This window comes from Felis catus, chromosome B3 (assembly GCF_018350175.1).
Source record: "Felis catus isolate Fca126 chromosome B3, F.catus_Fca126_mat1.0, whole genome shotgun sequence".
NCBI lineage: Eukaryota > Metazoa > Chordata > Mammalia > Carnivora > Felidae > Felis > Felis catus.
Window position 1 is genome coordinate 10814496 of NC_058373.1, and position 23161 is coordinate 10837656.

The window sequence follows — 23161 nt, forward strand, 5'->3', positions numbered from 1 at the left end:
CTGTAAATAAGTGATCAGGAAACTGCATTCATTTGTGAGAGCTGCCATAACAAAAAATCAAAGACCGGGTGGATTAAACCACAGAAATTTATTCCCTCACACAGTTCTGATGGCTGGAAGTCCCAGATCAAGTGGTCAGCAAGGTTAGTTCCTCCTGAGCCCTCTCTCCTTGGGTGTAGATGGCCATCTTCTCTGTGTCTTCACATGCTGTCCCCTCTGTGTATCTGTGTCCTAATCTTCTCTTCTTAGGAGAAGTGCTATCAGATTAGGACCCACCCACATGACCTCATTTGACCTTAATTAGCTCTTTAAAGACCCTATCTCCAACTACAGCCCCTAACATAAACTGAGGCCTGGTGCTGGGACCAATGACCGAGGAGCTGAACATTCCATCCTGGAGGAACAGTCTGTGCAAAGCCCATTGAGAGAAAGAGGCCAGGGTTAATTTTAAATCCCTTTAGTGTGAAATCTCCAAAGGAAAAGGACGTCATTTCGGTGAATCAGTTTCTCTTGAAATCTTTAATAGAAATAAGATAGATTCCTACCTAGAAATTACTCTTAAAAATCAGACTTTTGAAAGTAAATAGGGTTACGCTCTTTGATTATAATGATCACCCACGATTTCTTCAATCTGAACTTGACTTTGTTCTTTGTTGCCGTGCTAAACGTGCCGTGCATTGACATGCAGATCTGTAACCACCATTACATACATACATGGGGAGGTATTAAAACCATTTCTTCTCACTGCTTTTTTAGAAGAGCCTCATTTCCAGGGGCCAAGTGTTCCGGACAGGGCAAATAGCTTGCGGCACTGGACAAAAAAGTGTGATTTGTAATAGGCTCATAGAAGGATGCACTCCATCTGGTGTATGCATGATGCCATTCCTCTTGGCCCATCCTCTCGAAATCAGTGTAGAAGCTCATGCCCATCCCAGCATCCCTTCAAAGGTGTTTCTTGGGACTTCAAAAAAGTGATAATGACTGTTGGCCATCTGTATGCTCAACGTTACTAGTCATAGGGGAAATGCAAATTAAAATCACTATGAGATATTGCTTTACACCTGTCAGAATGGCTAAAATCAAAAACACAAAAAATAAGTGTTGGTGAGGATGTGGGAAAAAAGGAACCCTCGCACACCGTTGACGGACATGCAAATTGGTGCCTCCCCTGTGAGAAACAGTATGGCAGTTCCTCAAAAAATTAAAAATAGAGTTACCATATAGTCCAGTAATTCCACCGCTAAGTATTTACCCAAAGAAAACAAAATCACTCATTTGAAAAGATATAATTACCCCTATGTTTACTGCAGCATTGTTTACAATAGCCAAGAAATGGAAGCAACCCAAATATTCACCTGTACGTGAATGGACAAAGTTGTGAGATACATCTATATCTATATCTATATCTATATCTATATCTATATCTATCTACCTATCTATATATAAAATGAAATATTAGCCACAAAAAAGGATGAGATTTTACCATTTGCAACAACATGCATGGATCTAGAGAGTATTATGCTAAGTCAGTCAGAGAAAGACAAATACCATATGATTTCACTCATATGTACAGTTTAAGAAACAAACAGGGGCACCTGGGTGGCTCAGTTGAGCATCTAACTTCGGCTCAGGTCACGATCTCATGGTTCATGAGTTTGAACACCAGATCGGGCTTACTGCTGTCAGCCTGTCAGTGCAGAGCCGGCTTCTGATCCTCTGTTCCCCTCTCTCTGCCCCTCCGCAGCTTGCATTCTCCCCCCAAAAGAGTACATATTTTTAAAAAAGAAACAAAGAAAAAAATGGGGTAAACAAAAAACCGAGTCTTAAATATAGAAAATAAAATGATTGTTGCCAGAGAGGAGGTGGGTGGGGGGATGGGTGAAATAGACAAAAAGGCTTAAGAGAAGGGGCGCCCAGGGGCGCCTGGGTGGCTCAGTCGGTTGAGCGTCCAACTTCGCTCAGGTCACGATCTCACAGTCCGTGAGTTCGAGCCCCGCATCAGGCTCTGTGCTGACAGCTCAGAGCCTGGAGCCTGCCTCAGATTCTGTGTCTCCCTCTCTCTCTGGCCCTCCCCCTGTTCATGCTCTGTCTCTCTCTGTCTCAAAAATAAATAAATGTTAAAAAAAAAAAAAGAGAGAAGGGGCGCCTGGGTGGCTCAGTCATTTAGGCATCAGACTTCAGCTCAGGTCGTGATCTCATAGTTCGTGAGTTCAAGCCCCGAGTCGGGCTCTGTGCTCACAGCTTGGAGCCTGTTTCGGATTCTGTGTCTCTCTCCCTCTCTCTCTGCCCCTCGAGCTCTGTCTCTCTCATCCTTACTTATCCAGTACTTATGCTGAGAAATATATAGACTTGTTGAATCGTTATATTGTACACCTAAAGCTAATTTAACACCATATATTAATTATATGGTAATTAAAAAGTGAAAGCGGGAAGGCACAATTCCTTCCCCACCCCCCTCCCCATATATGGCTCCATAGCAAACAGGACCCAAGAATTTTTCCGCTTTTCCTGGGCCATCTCAGAACTCAAAGATTTGAAATCCCAAGTTGTTACGAGATTAGACAATAAGGACATCCTTGTATTTTCAGAGTTCTGCTACAAGAGCTTCTTGACAGAAGCCAACGATGCCCTGCATTGTAGAAGTGTCCGGTTACACTACAGCCCATCCAGATGAAATGCTCGATCCTTTTTCAAGCAAGTGCTCTGATCCTGAGTGACCAAAACACACGTGTGAATTCCTAGGAGCGTGTTCAGCTTTTGCCCTGCTCTGTACTTGGGTGGTGCGGGAAGCAGACCTAAATGTCCCTTTGTGTGTCCTAGGCTAGAATGTGGGGCTCAGGAAGCTCCTTGGCAGGTCGTTCCTTCAGAGCAAGGGCACACTGCTCCAAGGGGTTGGAGAACGTGCTGCGGGCTGCTTCCTTGGTCGCTAGTGCTCTGCCACCCTTGAGTCGAAACAGCAGAGGTGGCCCCAGCAACGAGAGGTGGGACAGTTGCTCTTTCTGCAGTCTAACCTTAAATTGGGTGGAAGAGGTGGGAACTTCTCACCAGCCGGCTTCTAATTTTATTTCCTTCAAGACCCCACGTTGGTCATTATGAACATTCCAGAAAAAGAAATCTCCCTACCTTCTCCTCCCTGTTTTGTGCTACTGTGATTACTTCATACAGGGAAGACGCTTTGGCTGTGATGAAGAGCAGTGATGGCAGGTGAACTGATCATTCGTTCAAACAGTAATTAACAGGCACCCACTACGTGCTCCGTGCTGCTCTGCGCGTGAGACACACTTCTGTTCCCAGGTCTCTTCCACTGAGACTGTTGTGTAGCATATCTTCATTTTCTTCTTTTTTTTCCCTCTTACTTTAAGGCTTATATAATTGTTTGGTTAGATCAAATAATTGTATTTGGTTTGGAAAAAGAAAGAGAGAGAGAGAGAGAGAGAGAGAGAGAGAGAGAGAAAGAGGAAGCCTCAGAATGGGTAAGTCCCGACTTGAGTCGTTAATTTCAGGTCGTGTAGAACAAAGCTGCTGTACTTCTTCAAAGATAGAAATAAGGCAAATATTCAGCTATTGTAGATCTGAAGCACTTTCAGAGAAAAGAGTGAACTGACAGCAATAAAATTCCCAAAGAATTGATTAAACCAAAATTTCTTGCACCTGGGAAAAACTGGAGGCTTATGCGATGAAATACACCTTTTATTTCAAAGCTAAACTTTGAAGTTTGAAAATAAAAGCGAAAGACTTGTGGCCCGGGACACAAGGGCTGTTCCAACCTAATGTGTTAGTTGGAATTTCAAAGGGAAATGATTAGAGGTGAGCACTCCCTTGTGTGCACGAGCTCTGGGAATCCAGCACTGAGGACCAGGCAGGACCTGCCGCTAATATCACCACCAGATAATTGATTGGCTTCGATGGGGAAAAGTTTAAGGCACAGAACCCTTGAAGGGAAAATCATCAGATCCTGCCTGCTTGTGATCCTGAGTCAAAGGCCAGGAAAGGGACTATTTCCTCTCTCCTCTGCCCTCCCCTGGAAATGGCCAAATAGAGGCTGGGATTGGGGCTCACAATATGGATCTAGATTACAAGGTGGACCCAAGGGAGATGTAGAGCAGTGGAGCTTTTTTACCTGGGAGCTGTAAATTTTTTTAAGTTTGTTTATTTTTGAGAAAGAGAGCAGGGAAGGGGCAGAGAGAGAGGGAGAGACAGAGAGAATCCCAAACGGGCTCCATGCCACCAGGGCAGAGCCCCCTGTGGGGCTCGAGCCCACAACCAAACCACCAGATCATGACCTGAGCCAAAGTCGGATGCTTCACTGACTGAGCCACCCAGGGACCCCTACCTGGGAGCTTTTAAAACTTTTGATACTCAAACCATGCTGGAGAGGGGTCTGAGGATGACCCATTAAGTCAGGCTCTAGGGTAGGTGGTTGAGAACCAGGTATTAGCACGTTTTGACGCCCCCCTGTGTCTCCAATGCATAGCAAGGGAGAGACAATTGCTTGCCATTTGGGGCAGGACACCTGCTCTGCCATGACAGACCTTGCCTTCCTCCTCTCGCCGTAATACCATGACCCTGGGAAGAATTGTTTGCCCCGTATCTCCATCTGGACTGCCCAAATTCCTCCACCTCCTTGTAATGACGCTGCTGGACCAGGAAGGAAAGGACTCAGGTCCCCTCCTTAGTGTAGACGTATGTGCAAGCTTCTACCTTCTTTAAACCAACAAGCAAGCCAACTCACCTCCATAGACTTGGAGCTCACCCCTAGCAAAACCTCTCTCCTTTGCACCCAGATGGCTTCAGAAAAAGAACCCATTGTATGCACTTACTGTCCATACCCTCTTAATTTCCACCCTGTCAGTATTTAAAACATGCTGATATTTTGCTTATCATAGACCTTTTTTTTAAATTAACTTTGATATTTTAAAAACACTGCCTTAAAATATTATTAATCATGATTATTTTGTTTTTTGGCACCCCCTTAGATTTTGCTCCCAAGGTGAATGTTCACCTCACGTGTCTTACCAGAGTCCCGGCCCTGTTCTATATACTCTTCAACCTATTATGATCTGCTTCTGTTCCCCAAAATGCAATAGAAACTAACCTTGAAAGGTTCATAGAAAATCCTTGATGTGTTATTTTTTCAAAATACATTTTTTGGGGGGTACCTGGGGCTCAGTCTGTTGAGCATCTGACTTCAGCTCAGGTCATGATCTCGTGGTTCGTGAGTTTAAGCCCTACACCAGGCTTGCTGCTGTTAGCCTGTCAGTGGAGAGCCCACTTCAGATCCTCTGTCCCTCTTTCTCTGTCCCTCCATTGCTTGGGCTCTCCCAAAAATAAATAAATATTTTAAAAATAATAAAATACTTTTTTAGTTGACATTGTTTTGAGCCTTTCAAACACTTCACACAACAAATAAAATGTACACAAATATAATGATTACAAAAACACGGGGCGCCTGGGTGGCGCAGTCGGTTAAGCGTCCGACTTCAGCCAGGTCACGATCTCGCGGTCCGTGAGTTCGAGCCCCGCGTCGGGCTCTGGGCTGATGGCTCAGAGCCTGGAGCCTGTTTCTGATTCTGTGTCTCCCTCTCTCTCTGCCCCTCCCCCATTCATGCTCTGTCTCTCTCTGTCCCAAAAACAAATAAACGTTGAAAATGCAGTTGCCAATCTTGTAATCTGATTGGATTTAAAAAAAAAAAAAAACAAAAACAAAAACAAAAACACATTACTATACTTGTACCTAAACCTATACCTAAAATGTCAACCTCTTGTTTGCTTCCCAATTTCTTTATTATTTTAATGTCACTTCCATACTTCCTAAAATTACAGTGGTGCTTAATTACAAACCTACCCAAAGGAATAGTATTCTTACCAGATCAGAAAGAAAATGAGTATCAATTCAGATAGCCAAGGTTACAGGATCTGGTTGATCCATCGATTCCTGGTTATGGCACAAACCCAGGTTATTTCTCCCAATGCTTTTCAAACCCAAGCCAGGACAGCAGGCTGAAACTTTCTCTTTAAGATAATCTTTTCTTTCTATATCAATTAAGAAAAAATGTAGGTCCAAGCTTTTCCCATGGATTATTGTTTTTAGTAACCTGGAGTTTCCCTCATTAAATGTTGAAATCTTGGGGTGCCTGGGTGGCTCATTCAGTTGAGTGTCCAACTCTTGATTTTGGCTCAGGTCATGACCTCAGGGTCATGGGATCAAATGGTGTTGGACTCCATGCTGAGTGTGGAGCCTGCTTTGAGATTCTCTCTTCCCCTCTGCCCCTCTCCGTTGCTTGCACACATGCTCTCTCTCTGTCTGGAGAGGAAAGGAAAGGAAAGGAAAGGAAAGGAAAGGAAAGGAAAGGAAAGGAAAGGAAAGGAAAGGAAAGGAAAGGAAAGGAAAGGGAAAGAAAAGGAAAGGAAAGAAGGAAAGGAAAGGAAAGGAAAGGAAAGGAAAGGAAAGGAAAGGAAAGGAAAGGAAAGGAAAGGAAAGGAAAGGAAATGTTGAAGTCCTTCTTGACCAGCATGACATAACCCATTGTCCCATCATTGTGATTACTGGGTCATTGTGATAACTTGGTCTATTGGCATTATTTAAAATGTATGGATGCCAGACCAGTGTCTCATTATAAGTCATGGTTTCATCTCCCAGGAGCGGGAGAACAAGGTTATGCAGTGAGGGCTCCTTTATAAGGCATTTGGCCTATTCATCATCTTGGAACACAGTTTTGAGCCTCCTTTCTGTCGAGTTATTGTGTGTGAACATTGGTGTCATTAAGTCTCTACTCTTGGTTCTGTATATTTTCTGAGGGTGATTTGGCTTAGTTTCCTGTGTTTTCCTTCCTGTACTCACTCAGATAGACATCAGTTTCATGTCTCTGTTTTAAAATCAAACCATTAATAGAAGAAATAAAATACCAATTTGTGTTAACCTCCTCATTAAAATTAATAAAAAATTAAGCAAGTCCCTTTATAGCCAACTTCTCTGCTCATCCCAATTACCTTTAGTGTACTTTATATGAACTTTTACTCTTAATAACATTATGAAATTATGGCCTTTCACAAACTCAACACATTTCAATTAACCACGATTATTATACCCATTCTGATGCTCAAATTCCAATTTGGCTGGTGGGAAACTTCTTAAGCTACGTCTTTTGTTCTTCCAGCATTGTTCCTGGCATCTTTGAAAGCATCTCTGCTTTTTGGCAACCGTAGGGTATTCCAGGATGATTCTAGTCTGTGCATATCTGCTCAGGCGCGTGAACTTGGGCCCGTGCCAGACATGTTAGTTCCATACCGCGAAGAATCAGGGATCCAAATCTGGGTGATGAGGGCTTCATGTGAGAATAGGCAATGAAGAGAATGATGCTGCTGTTCACATACTTCTAGCGAGAAAACGATTGCTTTTTAACATCATGTGTTCACATTGATTTTTTTTTCGACTATTATTAACATAATTAAGTGTCCGTTCTTTACTCACCTTATAGCATGAGGTTTTATTGACCTCTAAGACTTTCTAATATATTATGCAATACATGACCTCAGCTTGAACCTTCCTTCTTTTATAGTTCTACCCATGATATTGGCTTTTGTGTTTGTCTTCACATCACACTGACGTTCAAGGACTCTGAGAAATTGGTCTTTGTTCCACCACCTCGTTGGAGCTATTGTGGTCACCGATTTTCAGTCTCATCCCCAGTGAATTCTCTCAGCCTCTGGACAATGTACCTAAGTGTTTCTTGCCCCTGAGGAGTAATTGTTACGGATGGCCGCATATTGATTTTCCTCAATTCTGAGAAAGGCTTGGCTTCACTGTATCTGAAGAGTCTTCTCTGGTTGGGATTCAGCCTTGGAAAACACCACTTTCCCCTTCGTCCATACGTCCTCTACCACCAGCTCTGTATCTGCCCCCATAGTCTTTAGTCATTGACTTCCAACATATTCGACCGTAGGAATCTGAAGGAAGAAAGATGTGATCTCTGTATCTGCCCCCATAGTCTTTAGTCATTGACTTCCAACATATTCGACCGTAGGAATCTGAAGGAAGAAAGATGTGATCTCTCGAGAGTCTCAGTGACAACATGAAAAGGAGAGCAGCGTCTTTGCCCTGTCTTAGCTCAGTTAATATATTTCCTTCTAGAAATCCTTGTTTTCTTACATTTTTAATGAGTGCCTTCCTTGACTGGTAACTAACTTACTGACCACTTTGTGTAAGGGATCTGGAATGCCACCAGGGTTCGCTCTGGCTGCTACGGGTTTAGCTTCCATTCACCAGTTGGGTGGGGGATGGGAGCCACCATTATCTTTGGAGTTGTGCCAAAGATACCCTGTTACCTTTACACTTAGGGAGAGGGCTCTGGATGAGGAAAAGGGACACAATTGCTTAAAGAGATAAGAGATGGAACGTAAGAGAAAACAAAGATACGCCTATACATCTGATCTCCTATTCAAAATAACCTTAGCAGGATGGAGTTTAAATCTGACAGCAGCCTGAGTTTCATTTTATGCCTTTGAGCTGGGGCAGGGCACTTGAGAAATGTTAGTTTGCTGGAGACTTCCCATTAAACAAGACAAACTGGGTCCAGAAATGATGGAGTAGGTATAATTTTTTTAAATTGTAATTCTAATGCATATATATATATATATATATATATATATATATATATAATGGTAACTTGGAAATGTACATGAACATCAAACCTGCTATGAGACAGCCAGGCTCTGTGCCAGGTGCTGGGCATTCCATACCTCTTCCAATACTCATAGCAACATGCTGGGACAGGTTCTAATTTTATTCCCATTTGAAAGATAGGTAAATTGACGTTTAGGAAGGTTAAGCAAATTATTCATGGTCGTAAACTAGTAGGTGGTAAATTCAAATTCAGGTGACTCAAATTCAGGTAGTCTGACTCTGACTCCAGGACCCATAGTCCTAAATATGCTGTGTATGTGTGTGTGTATGTGTATGTGTGTACAACAAAAATTGGACCACACTACACATCTCATCTGGAGTTCTCCTTGTTTTATTCACTTATTAGTTTATCAAGAGCATTTCTCCTTTCTTATAAATAGTTTTAAAAAAGGGTGACTACCGGTGGCTCAGTCGGTTAAGCATCCAAACGTTGGATTCGGCTCAGGTTGTGATCTCATGGTCCATGTGAGATCTAGCCCTGAGTCAGACTCTGAGCTGATGGTAGGAAGCCTGCTTGGGATTCTCTCTCTCCTGTCTCTCTCTGCTCCTCTCCCCCGCTCACCTGAGCATGGGCGCGCTCCCTCTCTCAAAAGAAATAAACAAACAAATAAACATTAAAAAAAATGAGTGATTACTTGGGGTGCCCGGCTGCTTCTGTGGATAAAACATGTGACTTTTGATCTCAGGGATGTGAGTTCAAGCCCCACATTGTGTGTGAAGACTACTTCAAAAAACAACAAACAAAAAAAAGGGTGAATACTGTCTTTCAGTGAAAACGTAATGTCATTTTGCCAGTCCCTTATTAATGAGCATATACATCCTTCCCAATTTTTCAGTATTATAAACAATTATTCAATACACATTAAGCAACAAACGATAAAGCATCGTACTTGAATTTTTGCTTGTGTCTCTGATGATTTTCTTCAGACAGATTCAGTAGAAGAGAATTATTGAGCCAATGGAAGTGAACAATTTGAGTGCCCTGATAGGCAGGACCAACCACTTTCCACAGAGTGGCATGAATTCACACCTCTGCCAGCACTTTGCTAGTGAGCCTTTCCATCAAACTCCCACCAGCACAATTTTTTCTTTTCTTTTCTTTTTTTTTAAATTTTTTCACATTTATTCATTTTTGAGAGACAGAGACAGAGCATGAGAGGGCGAGGCGCAGAGAGAGAAGGGAACACTGAATCCGAAGCAGCCTCCAGGCTCTGAGCGTCAGCACAGAGCCTGATGTGGGGCTCGAACTCATGAACCATGAGGTCATGACCTGAGCCAGTGGGAAGCTTAACCAACAGAGTTACCCAGGCACCCCGAAAATTTTCTTTAGAAAATGTTTTGCCACGTTGGAGGGTGAATAAAATGTATCTTGTATTTGTTTTCGTTAGCAGTTGTTTGATTAGGTGCGAGTGTGAATATTTTTGCATGGTCATTGAATTTTGTGTTTCTTTACGTTTTCTGTGTGGATCCTCTGACATTTCTTTTGGAGTAATAGAGTTTTACTTATCGATTTGTAAAGGCATTTTATGTTTGACATTACCCTCCTGCCCCATTGCTAAATCACCTTTCCCAGTTTGTGAGTTCATTGTTGCGAGTGATGTTTCTTGGCATAGGGTAGTCCTAATTGTGTAATAATAAAGTCTATCTGGCTTTTCCTTTGTAACTATTTCTGTTGCTCTTGTGTGTAGAATGTCTTTCCCTCTCCAGAGATCTAATAATTATTCACTTATATTTTTGTCTACGTGCTGTTCTTTCATCTATTTGTTTTTATTGTTGTTTTTGTGTTGGCCTGTTCCACGGCGAGGCTATAATTTGAGTCTATCAATTTTCTCAAACATTTGATGAACAACCCGTTCCTTTCACATTTTTGTTGTGCTTACTTTACTAAGCTGGGATACATACTAGACTCTATTTCAGGGATGATTGCTCAATTTTATCAATCTGTCTGCCAGTTCTTGAGTTTCTACCATACTGTTTTGTTGGATGTTGCTTGCAATATATTTTAATACCTCGTAGGACGTGCTTCCTTAATATAATTGCCTGATTTTCAATATTTACATCATTTTTAACTTGTTTTTAATCTGTATAAACTGTAGAATCACTACGTCATATAAGCAACATAATATTGGCTTATCTTTTGGTTTTCATCATATTGAAATATGTAACATGTCATTGCAAAATTATAATAGTATTTATTGTTCTTTGGTTGGGCTATCTTTCCAATTTTTTTTTAATGTTTATTTATTTTTGAGAGAGAGACAGAGTGCAAGTGGGTGAGAGGCAGAGAGAAAGGGAGAGACAGAATCTGAACAGGTTCCAGGCTCTGAGCTGTCAGCACAGAGCCTGATGCAGGGCTCAAACTCGGGAACGATGAGATCATAACCTGAATAGAAGTCAGATGCTTAACTGACTGAGCCACCAGGTGCCCCTATCTTTGTTAGTTTTATATCAGTGTAATGTTAACTTCACACAGTGAATCTTTATATTTTCAGCTGTTGTTTTTATATCTGGAAAAATCATATGACATGGAATTATCTGTCCTTGTGAAAGTCTGAAAGTTATCACTGGTGAAATTTTAAAGCAATGGGATATCTTTATAGGTAATCATTTTAGGATCAGGTCAAGTTTTCCATGAAAATATCTATTTACTTCAGTTTTCCAAGTTTACTAACACATTGTTTTTGAATAATACTTTTTGATTTGCTAAAAATTTCCTGTACTTATTTTTACATTTCTGTTTTATTTTAATTTTTTTTTCTCCCTCTACTCATATATTCTTGAGTTGCATTAAAAAAACAGTTCTTGGATTTGTGCATCAACTTTACTGTTTCTATTTTTAATAATTTGTTCATTTTTTTCTATGCTTATCTTTAGAAAATCTTTTATTCTGTTTCCCTTGTTTTAAATACATTTTAATTATATATAGTACAAATCCTTTGAAATGTATCTGTTTTGTCTACTTGTTTTTCCAAAGACCAGTCATTCTATAAAAGGCTTGCATAAAATAATTGTTTCTGTCCATTTCTTCTTGTACATCTTTGCTTCATGTAGTTGATGCATAAAATATATATCCCTTTTATATCTTGAAGGCTGCACATTTTTATGCATACTTTGACTCATTTAATATTTTTGGCCCTGTTTCTAGTCTTGTTTGAACTTGATATTAATATCTTCATTTTTTTCTTTATGTTTTTCTAGTAAGTCTTTATTCATTTTTTATTTTTAATCTATTTGTATCATTTTGTATTTTTGTTCTGGATACATTTCTCATGAGTAGGTCACAGTTGGATTTTCTTTCCCCAATCCTGATGTTTTAACATTTTAATGTAGGAGGATGAATCATTTACATTTATTGTTGTAACTGTCCCATTTTCTCGTCCTGGATGATTATTTGGGATATCTGGGGGTTTGCTCAGGCAGAGTTCAGGGGAACTAAGCCTGACCACTGACAGGAGAAACAGCTACAGGCATGAAAACAAGGGAAAGCTCAAACTTGGTCATAGCCAAGGCCATGTTGCAAAGAGAGGAACATTCTAAATCTCGAGTCTGTGGAATTGGTCAGAAATCTAGAACAGCATCCAAATCAAAGAGTTTTCAAAAAGCAAACACAGTTGAGGAGTAGGTTCAGAAAACAGAGCCAGGAGAGCTTCCTGGGGAAGCTTGGGGAGACCCAAGTATTTTCAATCTTTTTCTGTAAATGATAATGAAAAAAAAGTAATGATGGCCAAAACGATTTACAACAACTTGTTTATTGACATTATTAAAGAGATAAAGATTCTCTTTAATCCCCACAACTCCCCATGCTATTCTACTTTTACAGACAGGAAAACAGGCTCCGCATTTTCCAGACCAAAGTGAGTCAGTGCCAGAACCACTTTCTGAAAACAAATTTCCCTAACTCAAAAGCACATGATTTTGACCATTATATTATACTGTTTTCTTCCCAATATTATAATTGTTCTCATTTTTCATCTTCCTAATTTTTACAAGCATATATTATCTTGAATTATTTGAATTAGGTTTTTCAAAATCACACTTGAATGCATACCTTCTCTAATTATCAAATTCATGAGCATAATTCATAATTCATAACTTTTGATTCCTTCTCCTGTAAGACAAAGATTGGGGCACCCTTCTACTTCCCCACATACTCTTTTTCCCATCTTTGCCAATGTCATTTGGAATTATGGACCTATTTATTATTGGTCTTATTTTTAGTTATTCTATTTCAAGAAACAACAACAAAAACTTTCCATTTGTACTGCTATTTTATTTATAGCATTTTTTTTTTTACTTAATTCTGTATGTTTAGCTGGGACTGTCACAATGGTTTTGAAGCCACCTCTTTTATTCTTGAGTTTTTGTCTTTAATTAATATGTTTTTCCATTTGAACGTATCTTTAGGTAAATTTTTCAAGAAAAGCACAGGGGTGGTATCTTTTGTGAGCCCTTGATTAGAATATCTAAGAATGTCTTTTTTGTTTTCTTTGCAAATTAGCAGCATTTCAGCTTGAGTCAAGACCATTTTCTTTCAGTACCATTTAGACTTTGTTCCATTATCATCTGGCATCCAGTCTTGGGATGCACAGTTGATTTAGACTGTTTTCGTTTGATGATAAGTAACTTTAATGCTTTGTCTGGATGTTTGCAGAATTAAAAAAAAATCCTTTATAGTCAAACAAATTTGCTATATTATGTCTAACTGTGAATATCTCTTCATTAATTTTGCCTAGAGACGGTGTACTAGTTTAAATTGTACATTCCATTTTTTTTTTTCCAGCTTGAAAAGTTTTCTTCCATTCTTTGTCTCCAATGTTGTAGCAACATCGTTTGTTCTGGTTATATCTTTCTGTGGGGGAAGGGGGTCCTTCTTATCCATGTCGTAAGTCTTTATTTGTGATCTACCAAATCATCCATCTTTTCTCTCATCATTTTTATCTCTGTTTCTCTTCTCTATGTTGATAGGAAACTTTTTCGGCTTGTTTCCTACATCAGTTATTGGGTTTTCCGAAATTTTTATTGTGATCTTTACTGCCTCGAGATCAGATGTCAATGCCACAATTTTAATTTTAGCTTACCAGAGTCCTATTCTTATCTTCCAGTTTCCTCTTTGAATTCAGTTGGAATCCCAAGCATCATCTTTGTCATCTAATGCTTCATTATTTCAGAAAGTACATCCGGTTAGTATTTTTTAAGAACACAAAACAGCGGGATTAAATTTTTTCTTGTCTTATCTAGTCAACTTTTTTTTTTTTTTTTTTTTAATAAGCAGGCTTTTTCTTTGTCTTATTGGTCTGGGGAGTCTGTTTTATGTTACAGAATATTTTTCATAGATGCAATGTATCTTTATCCCACCTTCCAACACATGCACACTCATTGCTTCTTAAAAGAAGTGATACCTATAGAAGCTGGTTGTACTTTGGATCTGCTAGAATCTTCCTCTTAAAAATTAAATTGGAGAGCAAGTTATGGTGCATACTCTCTGCCCTAGTTTCCAGTGCCTAGCTAGCAATGTGAACTGTTAGATCATGGCAGAAATTTCTCCTGCTTCCCTGACTATTCCTTTGTAAATGGGAAATGAATTAATTATTAAATAACTTAAAACATTTCATAGTCTTTTTGTGGCCCATAACGGTGCATGAGGGGCTTTGATTCCAAGAAAGGCAATGCTTTCAATGTATGTGGCAGATTGTGTTTTCCAAGGATGGCCACAGCAATGTTTATCCCATCTCATAGGTTCTTCTCACAACGTAGCTCTGACCCACTTTCATTGAGAGATGACTTCTGTGATCTCTTCCCCTGAGTCTAGGTGGAGCTTTGTGGCTGCCTCCATCCACAGAATGTGGCGGAAATGATGCTGCATGACTGAAGGCTAGGTCATAAAAGTCCCATGGTCTGGCATCCCCAAGGCTGCCATTCTGGAGAGATCATGAAGAAAGAACACAAGCAGAGATGCCAGGAGCTGCAGGAAGGCACAGATGCTCCAGCCCCCAGCCGTGTGAACCTTTCTAGCCCAGGACACAGGCATGCGAATGAGTGAGGCCGCCAGTGATTCCAGCCCTCAGCCCCACAGCTGCCCCGGCTGATGACAGAGTCCAGTTCTCCCCACCGAGCCCTGCCCAGATTGCAGATTCCGGAGGAAAATGAATCCACGAACCTTGTTGCTTAAGCCATTAAGTTTTGGGGTGGCTTGTTACATGCCATTAGATAATCGAACATGTTTTTCCCGTCCCCACCTCCACCTGCATTACTATATTACCCACTCCCTATATTACTATACGCTTTATATCCCAGGACATACACTGCAACCACCCACCGTTTTCACTGAGGCCCATTGTGCTCTTCGGGGATTTACAACTGCATAGATTTAGCAAGATGAGAGAGCACTGAGCTGAGTGTCCTCGGGCAGCCAAAAGGTGACCATCAGGCTTTCCGACTAGGCAATCAGCCCAGGTCCCCGATGCAGAGCCCTCTTGTCCTTTCTCCGCGTGGAGGAAGGAGGCACTCTTCCTCGGTCATCCCATTCGAAACTGGACAATCCATATTTGGGATCCTGGGGTTTCAGCCAGATTAAGTCCCGGCAGCCCTTTTGGGTGTTCATGGGTATTTTAAGGGGAGCCGGGAAAGGGAAGTTCACGCGGCCTTCGGGACCCAGCTTGAGTTCTGAGATTCAGAGGTGTTGCCACAACAGAACCAGACACAAAATGGAACCACGAGAGGACCCCTCTCCCGATGCCCTGGCCTTGTCAGTCACCCATGCTCTGTGGGACTCCGTGGTGCGATGGTTCCAGGAGAAGGAAAATAGCCAGTGCCTGTTTTTCATCTTAGTCGGTCCTTCTAAAGCCCCCAGTACAAAGAAGCGGGGAACACACAGAAACGCTGACGTGCTGCCGGAAGTCGCCTAACTCCAAGCTACTTTTGACAGCAGCCTGGACCGGTTCTCTCCTTCCCAAATCATAACATGCATATCAATTGCTTGGGGATCTTGTTAAAATTTAAATCCTGGTTCCGAACACACGGGCTGAGGTCCGAGCGTCTGTGTTTCTAGCAAGCTCCCAGGTGACACCAGTGCTGCCGGTCCTCGGACAACACTTCGAGTGCGGAGGCTCTGGGCACTTCCTGTTGTTTTCACTTCCTGAAGGCAGCCCAGAAAGACTCTCACTTCCCGCCTCCCTAGGTGTGATTTTACAGCTATTGTCACTATTATGTCCCCTGTCTCTTTGTCTCCCAGTGCTTATGGGCTCCTCCTGCCATTTTGTTCTGTTCTGCAGCTGTTGGGCAGCTCAGGCGGGGAAGGGTCCCTTCTTGTGTCCTCGCTGATTTGTTCCCTGTTCAGTAGTACTGGCCCTTCTGGGCCCGCCTCATCCAGGGGCAGAAATATAGAGATGGAGACACTGATCGGAGGCTCGTCAGGGAGAAGGGCAGCGTGTGCCCTCCACAACGGGACAAACACTAAGGCAGAGGATGACATAGGTGGTAAGGGGATGTAGGTGTGGGGAGGCAGTGGGAAGCTGGGAGGACAAGAATGAGAGGGTATTCTTTAAAGGCTTCCTGGAGGAGGTGATCTTTTAGCTGACTCTTAAGGTACTGGTGGTTGCAAGCCAACCGAAGAAAGGGGAGGGAAGGGCATCCTGTGCAGAGGGAATAGCAGGTGGATATGTTTGGAGGAGGAGAAAGCACGGTGAGCTCAAGGGACTGCAATTACTTATGGCCAGAGCCTGGCGTGTACGTGAAGGGCTGGGGGAGGGGTAAGGTAGTGGAGTAGCTTGCTCTGGCTGCCCTAAAGACAGACCGGGTGGCTTAACCAGAGATTGTTTTTTTTCACAATTCTGGCTGCTGGAAGTCTGACCTCAAGGTGTCAGCAGGCTTGGTGTCTTCTGAGGCTTCTCCCCTTGACTTGCAGACCCTCTCTGCTCCCTGGGTCCTCACATGGTGGCCTTTCTTGAGCTTTCTGTGTCCTAATCCTCTTTCTAAAAGGATGCTGGTCTTGGATGAGGGCCCACCGTAAAGATCTCATTTTACCTCACTCACCTCTTTAAAGGCCCCTCCTCCAAATACCATCATATTTTGAGGTGCTGGGGATTAGGACTTCAACCTATGAATTTTGGGGTGATCTAAGCCCAGGACAAGCAGTCAGAGGTAGGATGACCTTCTTGGTCAGTCGTTTTGCACTCCTCAACCCTTTTTATTTGCTGTCTCATAGGGGAGGAGCCGGACAGGGTTTGGAGGAAGGAAGTTGGGTATGGGGGAGGACCCTAATCCGAGCTGGGTGTTCCTTTCTTTGATCTGCATACGCTTTCTCTATTACTAATACTCTTGTTTTAGGTTTTAGTGGCACCCTACACCCGTGGCTTTTCTTTCCTGGTCTTTTCATTTTATTTTTTTAATGTTTTATTTATTTTTGAGAGAGTGCAAGCTGGGGAGGGGCAGAGAGAAGGGGACGGAAGATCCGAAGTGGGTTCTGCGCTGACAGCTGTGAGCCCGATGTTGGGCTTGAACTCATGAGCTGTGAGATCATGACCTGAGCTGAAGTCGGACGCTCAACTGACTGAGCCAGCCAGGTGCCCCTCTTTCCTGGTCTTCTCATATGTCCTTTCTTCCATCAGCCAGAGGATTAATGGACTGCAGTGTGCCATGACCACCTGGGGTATCCAGGGCTGGAGCTGACCGCCCCTGAAGAGGGCAGACAGCTGTGGCCACTTTCTGCTGGGCTCGGGACCCACCAAACTCTTGTCATGCTAGTAACCTGGAAACCTCACAGCTCTTTGCCAGAGATGCTGGCTCATTTCATTTGTTCATTCCATTTGCTCACATTTACCATCAGTACCCATCCTTAAAACACAAGGGTTTGTGTGCATTTTTGAGACTGGGAGCAAAACTGGGACATTGCCCTTGAGAGAGAAAAGGCGTTGTGTCGGGAAAGGCACTCATGAGGACAAGTCTTGCTGCTCCAGGAATGCGGGAGCAGGTCCCTGGGGACAATACCTGGAAGGAAGCTGTCTATAAACCTTGACACCTTCTGGGTCATTTTCCTGTCTTTTTCATAAATATTAAGCTTCTTGGCAGGAGGCCTGTTAGACACTGCACAGGACAAAGGATCCTTTATTTTTAAAGTAAAACAGGGGCGCCTGGGTGGCTGAGTCGGTTGGGCGTCCGACTTCAGCTCAGGTTATAATCTCACGGTTCGTTGGTTTGAGCCCCGCATTGGGCTCTGTGCTGACAGCTCAGAGCCTGGAGCCTGCTTCGGATTCTGTCTCCCTTTCTCTCTGCCTTTCCCCCTGCTTGCTCTCTCTCTCTCTCTCTCTCTCTCTCAAAAATAAATAAACCTGAAAAAAATTCTTTAAAGTAAAACACTCTACTCTTAAGAAACTAACAGTCTATTTGGATAAACACATTCTATGTACCCACATATCAGTTGAAGGCAGCCAACGATGAACTCCCCAAATACACCAATATTGGTAAATGTTTATCATTTGTATTGTTTCTTTTGTCTCAAGGCTCCTCTTCCACAAATAAAAGACATTTCTAAATCCCGAGTTTCTCCTATCGGTTGTCCAATTTCCGTGGATGTTCTTTCTTTTGGTCTTTCTTCCATGTCTCCAGTTGGATTTGGGTTTCACATGTTTAAAATTGCATCTACACTGATGTTTGTCCTTTTCACTTCTTTGGTGATCTATTCAAATTAAGAGATATAATTGAAAATACTGAGCTCTGAATATAGTAAGTGGCAAACCCAGGCTATATGGGAGAAAGGCATATGGATAAGGCTAATTGGCAAGTGGGGGTGGGGAGAGAAAAACTCTGAGAAAGAGAAAATAGGCTTCAACTCAGCCCAAATATTAGTTTCAAGCCAAAGAAGTTGGCCTAGCCCCAACTCTATCCTTGGTTGGACACAATGCACGATTGCTGTATTTTCAGAAAAAGAAAAAAAAAATCCATCCATAGGGTGAGAATATAAGCATCTATTTTCCATCCCAGCGACAATCAGAAATCATTCTTTGCATTTATTTTTCCACTTTGTATTTGCCTGTGAACCAAATTGAAGCTGGCAAAGGATGGTTCATGTGAATTACTTGAACAACAGTTTCTCATTGTGTTGAATTACATTGAGGCTGCTTGCTGGGAAATCTTGCCACAGCCCAGTAACAGTGAAAGATATTGTCATTCCCCCCCACCCCATGGCCATGAAGTTAACCCACTTCTCTCCCACATAAATGAGTTGGTGGTGGGGGATGAAAGCTCTCCAAATCCTAATCCCAAGCATTTACGTACGGCCTATTAATATTTTTGGAATCAAAAGCCAGTCTGTCTTCCCAAGTCACCCGACTTTCATCATGCTTCCTTCCCTACGTCACAGATTACGTGGCTTGTCACTGTTTGGAATACCTCTGGCAGCCAACCAAGTAAGGAGTGTTGGAACCCCAGGCCTAGCTAGCACTATTTGCACCTAATTTAGGAAAGTCCAATTTAGAACCTAGGCAAGAAAAGTAGTAGAAAGGCCAAAATAATCACAAGGGTCCTTCAGGCATTTGTAATGCCTACTGTTCCTGAATTTACCATCCACCACTAGGGGGATACATGATGAAAAAGGGTCCAGGCTGGAAGCGGTGGCTATGGCATTTCTCCAAGGGAACAGTTAAGGCCGTCCAGTTGAGGAACTGGATGGGATTTAAGCTCTGTTTACCTTGCTTGCCACAGGATGGTCAACGATCCATTTCAGAGGCTGGTTGGAGGGGGATGCAACAGATCATGGGAGGGCTGAAGGCCCTCTGGATCTCCCCCCTCGTCCTGGCTGCTCCCACCAATTTGGGGTGGAAAATGCAGTTTTCAATTCCCGCCACTTGGGAGCTGTAAGCTCCTAAAAGCCACCTGCTGCTTTTAATCATGAGTGAAACGGGGCTTGTAAGACCAGCGCTCCCTGTTGGGAGGCTTGAATCAGCAGTCACGTGCCCGTGCCATGCAGATATGAAGATGGTCCTGCTCCTTTGCTGCTCCCTCTGCACACAAGAGAAACCAAGCACGAGAACGTGCTGCTCATAAACCCACCTCCTCAAGCCTGGAGCCCCGATCTACAGGTAAATAAAGGGCGACCGCCGAGGGAAGGAAATTGAACGTGTTCAATTCTTTCCGATGGTTGTTGAGGCTGACACATGATTTCCTTCCGGCTGCCTCTGACTACTCTTTAAGGCTTCAGCCACGACATTCTTCTCTGGCCGCTTACCATTAATTATATGAAGAAGCTACAATCCTAATCTGGAGTCCTCTCTTTGGCAGAAGTGTTTGATTTCTTTAAGGGCAGTTTTTATGTAAAATAAATGACCCCAAACTGAAAAAAGCCTGTGCCCCTCTGGGACTACACACAAGGAAGTGTGGTACAGAGCGAAGGCAGCTGGACTTGGATTCAAGTCCTGTCCCCTTTGAGCTGTGTAACACTGGGCTAGTCACTATATATCTCTGAGTCTCCACTTCGAATGGGGCCTGGCCAGAGCAAGCACGCAATAAACGTGAGCTCTTTGGGGGCGCCTGGGTGGCTCAGGGAGTTAAGCATCCGACCTTTGATTTTGGCTCAGGGCACAATTCCACGATTCACGAGTTTGAGCCCCGTTTTGGGTTCTGCACTGACAGCACAGAGCCCACTTGGGATTCTCTCTCCCTCTCTCTCTCTCTGCCCCTCTCCCGTTCTCTCAAAATAAATAAATAAACTGAAAAAAATTAGCTCTTGTTATTTCAAAGCACGTGAACAACACTTATGGACTATAATGCACTCTGCTGTTTCAACAGCAGTGGGACAAGTAAACATCTCAGTTTTGCAGCGCGAAGCCACAGAGGCAGCCAGGGAGCTAGCTCATCAAAGGTCTTCTCAGGAAAGTCAGGAGATGCTCCCTTGACGTCAGAGTGTCGGAGAGGCCCCAGCCCTTCAAAGGCAGGACTCAGTAGAAAAGTCTGCCGTGAGGCAGCGTGGGGGGCGGGGAGGGGGGCGGCGGGATTTGGAAAGGGGCTGCAGGAAGGTGACAGACTCTTGGGAATTGGTGCAGCCCCGGGTGACAGGAATTGGGGGGAAAATGGAAAAAGGCCTCTGCTGGGGGGAGCCAATTCAGATAGCAGACAGCGGAGACAAGGAGAGGGGAGCATCTGAAAGGGACAGCAGGTCTAGGTGAGATCATGTCTAGAACCAGAGGATGAGGCCGTTTTTATTTCAATGGCATGGCAAGACAGCACCCCCACCATGACACCATCCATTCCCATTCCCATTCTTCGGGAGGAAGTAAACATTTCGGATGTGTTCATTGCTCTTCAGTTTCAAATTGAAGCCTGCGTGTTTCAATTCAAAGCCTTCAGTTTCAATTGAAGCCATTCTCAGGAGCCTAGGAGAATGGCACATTTTCTTTGACCCGTTATTAAGTAAACGCTTCATAAACAATTGTTTGAACCACCCCTCCTCTCAGTGGCCCAGGCAGAAGTTGCTGAGGGCTTCCGGGTACTGATCCAGTCCTTTCCAGTTTCTCTGAGCTTCCAAAAGCCTGCGGACCACTAGTAGATCTTATTGGTGTTGCCTTGTGGCCCAAACTCCTGGTAATGATTATAAAGAGCGGCTGCCTCGGGGGCTCGGGCTTACAAGCCCAGACCAGGAAGGGCAGCCGGGGCCACAATACCAGGGGAGGCCTGGGCTAATCGCTTCCCGCTGTCTTCAGCCTCGGCGGCATCATTCCTGAGGATGGACTCCAGGCAGATGGAGGGCTGGACAAGGCCCTCTGCTGGGGTCGCTGCGACCTTGCAGCCACCTAGACACTGCGGCCCGGGGGCGACTGATAGTCTGTGCGGTTCTCGACGGATTAATCGAACTTCCCTCTAGAAGAGCTTTCCTTCCTTGAGGTCGGGAGCCCTTTAGGCACACCCAGCGGCACGGGGGAGCAGGAGCAGGGACCCGCGGGTTGCGGACGCCGCCAGCAGCTCTGACCTCTGGCACCTTCCCAAGCCCCGGGGCGCAACATCTGTCCCCAGAAATACCCGGGCAGAGGGGGAGCGAGCGCGTCCACCCCTCCCTGGGTAACTCGGTCTTCGCTCTCTTCCTAGAAACCGCCCCTCCTCTCCCGTCTAGCGCCGCGAAGCCGCAGCACTCGGTCCCCGTCCCGCGGGGGCGCCCGCGCACCCCACCTCGGCGCCCCCAGTTCCTCGCGCAGCACCGCCCAGCGCCCGCGGGGGCGCCCCGTGCCCCGCAGCGCCATCTAGGGGCGGGGCACCGCCTTCCTCCCTCCTGGGCACCCCCTCCCTCCCTGCGCGCGCGCCCCGAGCCGGTCCCCCTCGCGCCTCCCCGAGGGCGCGCTGGCGGCGAGGGGCGGCCCGGCCTCGGGGCAGACGCAGGGAGGCGAGGGCCGGCGCGGCCGGCTGGCGAAGGGAAGCGGGCGATGGCAGCGGCGGGCGTCTGCGGGCGGCGAAGCGGCGGCGGCGGCGGCGGCGGGCGGCGCGAGGAGCCCCTGTGATTGGCACAGCCCGAGCCGGAGGAGGAGGCGCGGGGAGGGCGGAGGAGGAGGAGGAGGAGGAGGTGGAGGAGGTGGAGGAGGAGGAGGAGGAGGAAAGGGGCGAGCGCGCGCGGCGGCGGCGGCGGCGGCGGCGGCGGCGGCGGCGGCGGCGGCGGCGAGGAGCTGTGCCTTCCACCTCTCCAGCCCCGGCAGGACGGGGGCGGCCGCCGCGGGCCCGGGGCGGGGACAGCACGCAGCCTCGCCGCGCACACCCCCGCCCGGCAGCGGGCCCGACACCCGGGGCGAGCGGGAAAGCGGCGGCGGCGGCGGCGGCGGGGGAAGGATGCAGGGGAAGAAGCCGGGCGGCTCGTCGGGCGGCGGCCGGAGCGGCGAGCTGCAGGGGGACGAGGCGCAGAGGAACAAGAAGAAGAAAAAGAAGGTGTCCTGCTTCTCCAACATCAAGATCTTCCTGGTGTCCGAGTGCGCCCTGATGCTGGCGCAGGGCACGGTGGGCGCCTACCTGGTGAGTCCCCGTGCCAACTCCGCCGCGGGGGCCCCCTCCCCGGCCCGGCGCTCGGGCGGCCGGCTGGCACGGGGAGGGGGCCGCCTGGGGCCCGGGGGCAGGCGGGCATGACCTCGGCCCGGCGCGGAGGTTGGCGAGTGGTGCAGCGGCGGCCGCCGGGGGAGCTGCCGGCCCGGGCTGCCGAGCGAGCCGGGAGCGGGCGGGACCGCGGATGCCGGCAGCTGCTCGCGCGGCCGGCGGGGGCCTGGGGTGCCCGGGGAGGAGAGGCGGCGGGCAGGTGGCCGGGAAACCGTTTGCTTCCCCGCCGGGAAGGCGCAGCCAGAGGGTGAGTTCAGGAGCCCCCTTGGAGAGGCAGGCATCGCGGGTTTCAGGTGACCTGCACATGGGAAGAAAAGCCAGTTGAGCATCCTGCGTCCTCCACTCTTTCCATTCCATCCGCCTCGAGAACAAATTCATTATGCATCATTTTCTCCGGGCGCTTTCCCCATGCGCCAA

General features: G+C 45.4%; 1 protein-coding gene across 5 annotated transcripts in view; it reads left to right on the forward strand.

Annotated features, from left to right (window-relative positions):
* Nucleotides 1-22302: 22302 nt before the first annotated feature.
* SLCO3A1 (solute carrier organic anion transporter family member 3A1) overlaps nt 22303-23161 on the forward strand; it is a 312860-nt gene continuing 312001 nt past the window's right edge. For 2 of the 5 annotated variants that reach the window (XR_006598870.1, XR_006598871.1), the window contains exon 1: nt 22306-22666. Coding sequence is in view for 2 of the 5 variants with exons in the window: in XM_023254948.2 (XP_023110716.2) it covers nt 22487-22666 (180 nt within the window). In the remaining 3 variants the exon portion in view is untranslated. Of the gene's footprint in view, nt 22667-23161 lie in introns of all 5 variants that reach the window. The other 3 variants (XR_006598872.1, XM_023254948.2, XM_023254947.2) reach the window with 3 other exon arrangements.